The sequence below is a fragment of the Fragaria vesca genome, linkage group LG4 (assembly GCF_000184155.1).
Source record: "Fragaria vesca subsp. vesca linkage group LG4, FraVesHawaii_1.0, whole genome shotgun sequence".
In the NCBI taxonomy this organism is placed as follows: Eukaryota; Viridiplantae; Streptophyta; class Magnoliopsida; order Rosales; family Rosaceae; genus Fragaria; species Fragaria vesca.
In genome coordinates, this window is record NC_020494.1 from 9,274,667 (window position 1) to 9,285,406 (window position 10,740).

At 38.3% G+C, this 10,740-nt stretch overlaps 1 protein-coding gene across 1 annotated transcript; it reads right to left on the reverse strand.

The window, feature by feature from the left end:
* Positions 1-8,017: 8,017 nt before the first annotated feature.
* Positions 8,018-10,310, reverse strand: LOC101292501 (AP2-like ethylene-responsive transcription factor At1g16060-like). The gene is made up of 7 exons (XM_004298013.1): positions 10,126-10,310; positions 9,883-9,965; positions 9,530-9,618; positions 9,308-9,381; positions 9,185-9,235; positions 8,820-8,896; positions 8,018-8,568 (listed from the first exon to the last, which is right to left on the reverse strand). The coding sequence occupies exons 1-7, from the start codon at positions 10,308-10,310 to the stop codon at positions 8,018-8,020; spliced, it is 1,110 nt and encodes a 369-aa protein (XP_004298061.1).
* Positions 10,311-10,740: the final 430 nt, after the last annotated feature.

The window sequence follows — 10,740 nt, forward strand, 5'->3', positions numbered from 1 at the left end:
TAGAAAAATGTGTGTGGGAGTTATTTTTGGGAACCCTAAAATCAGCTCACTCTCTTCTCTCTCTTCTCTCTCTCCCTCTTTCGACCTCACCCGCACACCAAAGTTTGACCGGAGCTATCTCCGCCGTCCGGCCACCGATTGGACCGCCGTCGGTCTCGTTCGACTCACCCGGGCGTCCACTCCAATTCTGAGCTGGTGTGGGGCGGTGCTGAAGGCTAGAAAACAGAGCTTTTGGCCAGAAAAGAGAGTTGCTGTGTCTCCGGTCGGACTTGCCGTTTCCGGCGGCGACGAGGGACATCCTTAGGTGAGTTTTGATCCTCTCCTCCTTCTAGTTATGGCTAGGCATAGATTGAAGCAAGTTTTTGAGGTTTTGAGGCCGGATTTGCAGGTTTTGTAGTTTGATTTCGGGTTGCTGTTTCGGGGCAGTTTCCGGCCTGTTCTGGCCAAAATTGGTTGAAGCCTCAGGTATGAAAGTTGTTCCCCTTGCTTCAAGCTTCAACTTTACTGTTGAGAGTTTTCTCAAATTCGGAAGTGTGTGGTGGCGCATGGGGCCCACTCGCCGCCGCCTGTGGCGGGGCTTGACAGCGCGTCCGGCAGTGTTTGTGGCTTAGTTTGCTGTGTTTTAGCTAGCTCTTGTTGTGGTGAGCTTGTTGAGATGTAGAATTTCTAGGTTGTGAGCAATGTTTGTATGTTAGGACTTTAAGTTTGTTGTTAGGTTTGGTTGAGGTTTGAGGATTAGAGGCAGCCATTTTGGGTCTCGAAGTTCGACGACTTTGGAAAGTTGTCCTCCCTTGAACTAAGGGTTAGTTTAAGGGTATTATGTTAACCTATAGTATTTTAGTTACTAAGGTTTTAATTGTGTGATTTTAGGTGATTTGTGAAGTTGTGTTTTGGCTTGCTATTGTCGTCTTGTGGAAATTGCAACGGGATATTTAGGTGAGTAAATCTCACCAAGGTTCACTTTTGAACCAAATGTTATTATGGTTATGTGATGATGGTAATGATGATGATGTTGAATTTAATAATATGCTTTTAATTGTTTTTAAAAATATATGAGCTTGATCGCCAACGACTCATAGGTAAGATAAAACAAGTTTTCCTTATATGCTATTTTTGAGATTCATGTGATAATAATTTTATTGATTATTGATAAATTCTTGTGGAATATCAATATTTTGTTCATGTAAATATATCTATGTGGAAGAATATAATTTATGATGTGATATTGTGTTGTTGAGGATAATGATGTGATATTGTGTTGTTGAGGATAATGTTGTGATATTGTGAATGTTGGATAAATAGCCAAACCGGGTTCCAAGCCTTTAATTTGGTGATTGGTTGCGGTTAAGATACTATTTATCATTTTTGTGTTTGATATTAGACAGTCAAACTGGGTTTCAAGTATTTGGCCGAGTGATTGGTTGCGGTTAGGAATAGAGCTCTAGTCCGTCTGTCAGTGTAGGTCATGGGAGGTACCGTATGGTATCTGGGACACATGGGTACCCATTTTGTTGTTGTAGGTCATGAGGGGTATTTATTAATACCTGGGACTCATGGGTACATGTTAATTGAAAAAGTGTTGGATTTGTGGATTTAATTATTGATATAAATTGCTCTTGTGATATAATTGGTAGTTGGAGGTTTTGTGTTATTTTGAGAATTACTCATACGGGGCTTTTTAGCTTACCGGGTTTGTTGTTTACAACCCGGTGCACCAATTTTTGGTGTAGGGGTTAGACCTGCATGTGAGGATCAGCAGGGTTGAGGCGGAGGCTTAGTGGCAGAGTTTTTTTTGTTGGGTTTTGTTGTACATTGTATATTTTTATATTTGGGGTAGGCAACATTAAACTCATGTGAGCGTTTTCATTTTCTTGACTTTCAAGTTTATGTAAACAAGGAAATGTAATATTTAACTCAGTGTTGAGTTGTGTAACATTTACATTTCCGCATTGAGTTTAGTTTTCCTTGAAATTTGTTTGAAACAGGTTTTTAAATTATATTATTTTAAGTTATATCATGCCAAAATTTTTGAAAATTATCCTTCAAAAAAATTGGGGCGTGACAATAATCTTCTTGAAAATGGACAACCCTTACCTTAAAAATCCAACATACACTTCTATAACCAAATATACTAGCCTCAACACTTGGAGCCTTCCTGCTCCTCAAGTTCATCTCACCTCCTAATATAACAATTACTCATCTAAAATAATCCCACAACCAACAACAAACAAATAATTCACTAACTGGTTACCAGAGCATATCTAATAATGAAAGAATAACAATGAATAAAGATTAAGCGGAAGCAGCCTCTGACTATGCCTCGACTCCATGTACGCTCGACCTCAAATATCTAGCCTGTAAACTGGGCATTTAAAACTAAAGGGCCAAGGGAAAGTAATTTAAAACGTTAGAGTGAGTGGACAAAATAATTTAAATAATTTAACAAACACGCAATTTGAATACTTTCCCACATTACAACTTTAAAAACTTAGCTGCACGTAAATTTTGATAAATCATATACAGAAATCTTGAAAGCAGAGACAAACCAGCCCCGCTGGTTAATCAATTTCATAACTGAGACAAATACAATAAGGGGAAGAGTTATCACCATGTAAAAGGATCGGAGCCTCTAAGGCTCGGGTTGATGCCTCCCAGGCTATAATAGCGTCCCACGCTAAGCGCTCAACTCACATATGATAAAAACCGCTAATAAGTCTATAATAACGTCCCACGCTAAGCGCTTAACTCACATATGATAAGGACCTCTAATAATGGTTAGCTAGCAATAATCATATAAGCGACCCTATATTATGGTGACTAAAAACATACGAAATCATTTAAATCCATTAAACTTCTCCAAGATCATACGAATGGTACGGTTCCCAACCGTACTTTGAAATTATCCTAATCAATAAAAATAAACTCAATGACGTGTCTCACACGTCAAAATATTCTCAAATCCATAATATAAGCGAGTTTAATTAACTAGTATAAATTGTAAATAATTCCTGCCTCTGAAAATACTCGCTAAAAGATTCTCAATGCCAAGATTGATAATCCACAAATAAACGAGATAGTTATAAAAAGAGAATTACCGAAAATCTCATTTTCGGAAATCTTTTATAAATCCCAAAGTCCACCATTTAAACAATCATTATAATGAAATCCGGAATTTATAAAGAATATCCAAACTCAAATATCAAAATAATAATCCGAGCTCAAATCCATAAATCATGACCAACACTTAATCAATGCATCAAACTCAAATAAATTCTAAGATTATTTTATAAGTCGAAATTATAATATATGCTCGGAAAATAAAATAATAAATTATAAAAATCTTGCATGCATATTTATTTAAAACCAAAATGTCCACTCACAGATTTAGGCATAAGCAAAACCAAAATGTCCACTCATAGATTTAGGCATAAGCTCGACGATATCCGCATCACCACTCAAGCGAGGTTCCCTTCATATCCAGGCACAATAAATATGCTTAGGACAAACTTCTATTCTGGAAAATAAATACTTGAATATAAACCCTCAAATCTCTTCCGCTTAATCCACCACTCTTACTAGGGTTAAGCTTACTGGATTCACACCAAACTCCACCACAACCTTAATTCATCAATTTTAATATTCTAGAATAAATACCAAGGAAATCCAACGGACAGATTTTCATTCTAATCACCGCCAAAATCCTTAATCATTGGAAAATCCCAAACCTTATCAAAACTCCTCCAAAATTTCCAAACTTTACTTCATTAAACCCCTCTCATTAAAACCATCTCAAAAACATGAAAAGCTGCCCTTAAGGGGCGGCGCCGCGGCCTGCTCCGCCGGCAGCCATATTCCGGCGACCTCCAATGCTTCCCAAATTTTAACACAACGATCCTTTCAATACGCACAACAACTTCCATAACTAGCACTTAGTCCAATTCTAGGGTAATCGAATCAAAACCTTAAATTGAGCCCTAGAACTTCAATTATACATTTCTCCTTACCAAGATCGAATTTAGCCAATTCCTTTTGAGGGAATACTCACCTTGATGAGGGCTACAAGATGAGCCAAAAATCCCGAGCTATGGTGGCCGGAGGATAGAACTCCGGCTAGAAGACAGCCGGCGTCTCCGACGGAATTCCTCTCGAGCAGCGGCGTTATGGCGGCACTCACGGTCCATGGAGAGAGCTGGGTGGACAGCCGACAGTTTGAGACCGGTACAGCGGTCTGTGGCTGCCGGACAGCGACGGACAGTGGCTGGGTCTCCGGCGGGTCGGGAGGAGCTCAGGAGAGAGAGAGAGAGAGAGAGAGAGAGAGAGAGAGAGAGAGAGAGAGAGAGAGAGAGAGAGAGAGAGAGAGAGAGAGAGAGAGAGAGAGAGAGAGAGAGAAGAGGGAGAGAGAGAGAGTGTGGGTAGGTGTCGGGCTTCTCCACACCTACCCGGTCCAACTTAAACACCCACCAAAAAATAAAACCCACTAAATTTTTACCCCCTTTTTACCAACTCAAAATTTACCCTTTTATTTGATAACTTTTTCACGCTAACTCCGATTTTAACCTATAGCATGTCTATGAATTCGTATTAACGTCCTCTACGACTTTCATGAAGAAAGTTTTTCCAAACTTCAAACGGAAGAAAAAGTCAACTTTTGGAGTCTTAAATAATAAACGGTTACTTAAAACGGTAAAAGACCAAAGTAATACCAAAAGTAAATAACCGTAAAAATAACTTAAGAACCGGGGTGTAACAAGCTTGGCATTAATAAGAGTTTTATCGTCTTTATCAACGAATTTTAATTTAAATGGTCCCTAGAGGGGTTTTTGGGGACGTTTATTTCGGAGGAATTATTTATAGGAAAAAAATGTGACGACGGTAAAAATGGTAAATTTTAGCTAGTAAAAGGTAAATTTTTATTAGGGTTTTATTTTTGGGGTGTTAATTTTGGAGTTGGGTTTATTTTGGTGGGTTAGGACTGGTTGGAAGGAGAAGGCCCAACTCTCTCTCTCTTTTCCTCTTTCTCTCCCGACTCCTTTCCTCTCTCCCTGCCGAAATCCAAGCAGCAATCCGCCGCCGTCCGGCCACCGTAGGCAGCCACTCCGGTCCCAAACGGTCGGCCGTCAACCCAGCCTTCTTCCTGGACCGATGAGAGCCACCCTAGCGCCGCCGTCTGGGAGTAGGCACGCCTGGAAGGTCCGACTGCCGTAGCTCTCCGTCACCGGAACTCCCACCTCCGGCCACCAATCTGGGCAAGCCTTGCATGGTTTTGAAGGTCTCCAACCCAGTAGCCTTGCCCTAAAAGGACTCAATCCAGTTTGCTTCAGGTGAGGAGAATCGGTGAGTGGAAGTTCTAGGGTTTTTAGAATGTTTTCGTTCAATTGTCCTAGTTAGGCATAGAATTGGTGTTTGTGCTAGTTAGAAAAGTTGTAGAGTGAGTTGAGAGGAAGATGCTGTCAAATTTTTGTAGGCATTGAAGGTCGCCGGAGTTGGCCTCCGGCTGTCGTTGTTAGGAAGACTTTCATGGTTTTAAATATGTTATATTAAGGGGAGACTAATGATGTGAAGTTTGGAATTTTTGGAGGAGTTTTGGATAGGTTTGGGATTTTTTCAAAGTTTGGTATTTTGGCGGTTAATTAGGGTAGAATCCGGCCGTTGGATTTCCCTTATTATTGTTTTAGAATGTTGAAATAAATGAAATGAGGCTGTGGTTGGAGTTTGGCGCGAATCCGATAAACCTAACTCTAGAAAGGGTAGTGGGTTAGGCGGAAGAGTTTTGGGTTACATAATTAAGTATTATTTTTATTTGAAATTAAAGTTTGGCCCTAAGCATGGTTATTGTGCCAGGATTCAAGGAGACCTCATTTGAGTGGCAAATTGGATTTCGTCGGGCTTATGCCTAAAGTTGTGAGTGGACTTTTGTTTTAATTAAAAGCATGCGATGCATTACATTGTTGATCAGTTATTCTTCTGCTGAAATTTATTGCTTTCTCTGATATTTGGCAATTTTCATCTTTAGGAGAGTTACCGAAAATGAGATTTTTGGTGGATATGTATATTGGATGTTTATGAATATAGTATGTATATAAATACTAGCTAGCCATACGTGCTTGGTTCGTTATAATGAGGTAAAATTTCATTATGGCGTGACCTGAGTGTTAGACACAAGCGTCATAGCCCTATATGAAAACTACTTTCTTATTTGGTTCTTATAGGTTTTCATATAGGGAGTCCACACGTAAATACACTCGTCCTCTTCGGTTATAATGAGAAAAAATTCCATTATGGCGTGACGTGAGCGTTAGACGCAAACGTTGTAGCCTTATATGAATTTTTACTTTTCTATCTTGTTCATAGAATTCGTAGAAGGAGTCTGACGAGTGTAAATATATATATATATATATATATATATATATATTTGCGTATAGTTTAGCCTGAGAGGCTCCAGTTTATTGAGTTTTGGAGACTGGCCGGAGCTAATCATGTATTTGCCAGTTTGTGAGTAGAATGCTTTGAGCTGTCGCATGCAGCATAATTTCTATGGAAATTATATTGGGAATGCATAAATATTTTATTTATTTATTTTTTTCCACTCACTCTAACGTTTGCAAATGTTTTCCCCTGGGCCCTTCGTTTTAAAAATGCCTAATATGCAGGTTAGCATAGTTGAGGTCGAACGTACATGGAGAAGGGGCATAGTTAATAGTATAGCCTCCGCTCATTTTTATATTTCTAGTTCATTTCCTCTCAAATAGAGTTTCTCTGAACTGTGGTTGTTGGTTATGAGATTTTCTTTTTTAAAGTTAGTAAATAAATTGAGGGATGTTGTGATTTGGGGAGCACGAAGGCTTTAGGAGTTTAAGGTTGGATTTGGATTTGGATTTTCAGAAGTGTATGCAGGTATTATTAGGAAGGGTTGTCCATTTTCAAGGGATGTTATGCGGAATTTTCGGTAAATTTTCTTTGGAGGTGGTCTCGGTAGGATTTACTTCGGGTTTTAGGGTGAAATTCATAGTGGGTCTTGACAAGATTACTTTAGGGCTGCTTGCGGGTCTAGGGTATTTTTTTTAGTTGTTAGGCTTTGACTTTTCATTAAGGTTTGTTGATGCTCTGGGGTTGCCCCCTATACGTACGTAGGCTGGTCCCAGAAGTAGTCAATAATGATAGGTTGTGGACTTGTCCCTTGTCCCTTCTTCCTTCTGTCTCGGTGGCTGGTTACTTGTCTTGTTTGCTACCACGGAAGATTGATCATAACGCTTCATGGTCTTCAGCATAGAGGTTGCTTAATGTCTACTAGATAGATTTATTAGGTAGCTTCGGAGGATAGCCCTTGCGGGGTTGTTGTACTTACTATCAAGTCGTGTTTAATAAAAATTAACGTTCTTGGATTAAAAAAAAACCATAATTTCTCAAAGAAAAAGAAACACATCTAAAGGAAATTTGACAGATTTGGTTCGTCCATTAATTTGATATAGTTTGTTATCTTAATGAACACTAATTTGGGTGAAAATTTGTAGAAATGATCTACTCATATAAACCTAAAAACTGAACGGATGAGATGTCAAAATGTGATCGAAAATTGGGTCTTTTAAACCATAAACCGAAAAGTCCTCACCAAGTCCTCAACTTAAGAGTCTTCACTAGAAATACTCCCTTTGAACCAAAACAAGATGAATAATTTATTGATAATAATGAAATTGATTACATACCCGGAGGAAGGGATGAATAGTTATTATTGATAAAAAAAATGATAAACAATATTTATTCTCCTTTACATTTTAGAAGAAATGAAATTAGATTAACCAAATAATAATTAGCTTACGCTCCCACATACGATGATGATCAATAGTGAAATTTCACTCTCCAAAAGAATTTGCTCTCTTGTCCATCATTGCTCGATCTAGCGCGCCATGCATGATCTCGAACATGGATGGACCTTTCCATGCGTATTCACAAAACAAAAAGAACCCTATAGTTACTTCAATAGAATCCCAAAATAATAATAGCTAGCTCTTCGATCAATCTAGACGGTGAAATCGCATTGAAACATGGACGGGATGAATGAGTTGAGCTCATTGAACATAGCATCGTCTCCATCTCCATAGCTAGTAGAATCCTGGCAATCAAAGTAAGTTTGTATGTCGTCGGGAAACGTGCATTGGTGCAGTTCCGGCGTCGACGACGATGTCATGATCATCGATGAACTGTCAGTGGCCGTGGTCATCTCCATCATCTCCTTGAACTTTGATGATTGAAGTAGGAGCCCTAGGGCTGATGTAGCAGTGGTCGGCCGAGGCAGCTGAGCCATCATGGTTTCTTCGGGAGGACTGTATGCAAGGTTGTGGAAGAAACCTAGTCCAGTTTGGTCTAGCTCATTAGGGTTTTGGGTTACATCTCCGACCAATTTAGCTTCAGTTGTAGGGTTAGTTATTGCCTGGCCAATAATGTCATTGTTAGGACCATTTGGTTTTAGCCATTTAATGTAACGGCTGAGATCGAAGTTGGTTACTGCATTGAGACCACGATACTCTATAGCTGCCATGTCATATGCTGTAGCAGCCTCTTCTTGGGTAGCTGCAAATAATTAAATAGATTATTATGCTTACATTTAATCAATATATATATATATATATATATATATATATAGTCCAGTATTGTTCTTAATTTTCGTCAGTTACAAACTTTCATCGATCATCCTTAGGTAGGTAAATCCAAAATTAGAATTAAAATATTTACAGGCTTGATTCGTTATTTTCAATCAGAATTATATGTTTGTTCTTTATCAATAATTTTCAATAAATGTTTGTGTTTGTGTGGAAACATACCATATGTCCCGAGATAGAGATACTTGTTTCCAAAGACCCGGCCAATTCGAGCTTCCCATCTTCCATTATGATGATGTCTGCTCAATAATGAAATAAAACAAGATTACAACTCAAATTTTCATCGTATTTTTATAAATTTCCATTATGAGCCTCATTATTTGTCTTTATGGATCATATTACGCAGATGAACTAACTCTCATATTGGGTTAAGAAGCAATATACATACAAACAAAGAAAATATTTGGAATTTTGTAAAATGGAGGCTGCATTTTGTCACTTTGAATGTATTTTCCGCAGCATAATAGAATTCTTTCTTCAGACAAAAAAAAGAACTAACATTATGTCTTTGGCGAAAAGAAACATACCTAGCAACACCTCTATATTTAGAAACTCCACGAGAAAAACCACTGCTCTTCCTGCAAATTGATTACCCCCGTTAGAAATAAAGCAGCCAATTTTGAGTTATACTTTTAGATAAAGAGATTTACCTTCTCAAGGATCCAATATATTCCTCTCTTGATTGGCCTTCCATATCATTCATTTCTTTTTGATATGTCGCTAACTACAATCAGAAAAATCAAATGTAACAAGTTCAGAATTTCCTCGCTAATATTTGCAAGATCGATCATTTCCAAAATTATATAAGCATAAATACAAATTCTATTGAAAAACATAGTGAAAAAGATTCCATAAACCGATAAACAAATTACCGGAAAGTTGAGAATTGTATCTTGACCCCAGTACTTCAGCGCTGCCAAGTCATAAGCATGTGCTGCAGCTTCTTCATCATCATATGCTCCTGATAAAATGAATAAGTACGTACCAAAAGCTTCAGTCAAGAAAGATATATTTTGATCACTCTTTCTTTAGATTAATATAGTAGAAATGAAAACTCACCAAGGTATACTGCAGTTGTGTAACATTCCAAGCATAAAACAGCAGCAGCATGAAGCCAAGAAGGAAATAAAGATTATTAGGATTTAGGAATTGAATTCATGAGGAACTTACAGAAAGTACTACTGCATGAAAAATAAATAGTAATCATGTAGATGATATTGCTAACCTTGACGGCCTTTCTTGTTTTGTGATTCATTCCAGCAATTCTTGTCCCACAGATGAGCCTCATAACGGCCAGTCCATCGGTGCCTGAACAAGTAACCGCAGAGAAAACGCAGTTTAGCTAGGAATGATCGAATTAGGAGATTGAAGAAAAACGAACCCAGAAACTTAGCATGAAGCTAGAGAACTAGTTAATAAGAACCAATCTGTATGCATTATATATATATATATATAGGTGTGTATGAACCTTGTGACGCCTCGATAAATGGAGCTGCGTTGAGGCGGGGAGTCTCTCGGCACACTTCTCCTCGTTCGTTTCACCTTCGTGACTGCAGTTTTATTAACTGCATTTGCATTATTCACAGCAGTAGCAGTAGTAGTTGCATTATTATTTCCATTGGCTTTCTGGTTCTGATTTGATAACTTGGCCATTTCTGAGAGCGATCAAGATAAAGGAGAATTGTTTGAGAGAATTTCAGAGATGGAGGAGATCAATGACTGAGTCCTCCAGCTTAGGAGGCTTATAAAGGAATCACGTACGTAGAGGAGGAAAATATTAATTAATAAATTAAGAAACTAATTTAATTAATTTATGCATGCTATCTGGGTAGTGTGAGCTGCCAATTTATGAGATTGCCGGCTGGGGAGGTTGTTTGTTTATGGCCGTCTGTAACCGGCACCATCTGGTATCTAGCGCCTCGTCCCACCTAACTTTTACGTGATGTGCTATTGCCATCAATGGACTAAAATCTAAAACAATAGAGCCAATCCTGTCTTAATCTATAGGGATATCTCTTCCTTCTCTAATCTTGATTATACATTATATATATGCATTACAGTTATACACACGTACACAACAATT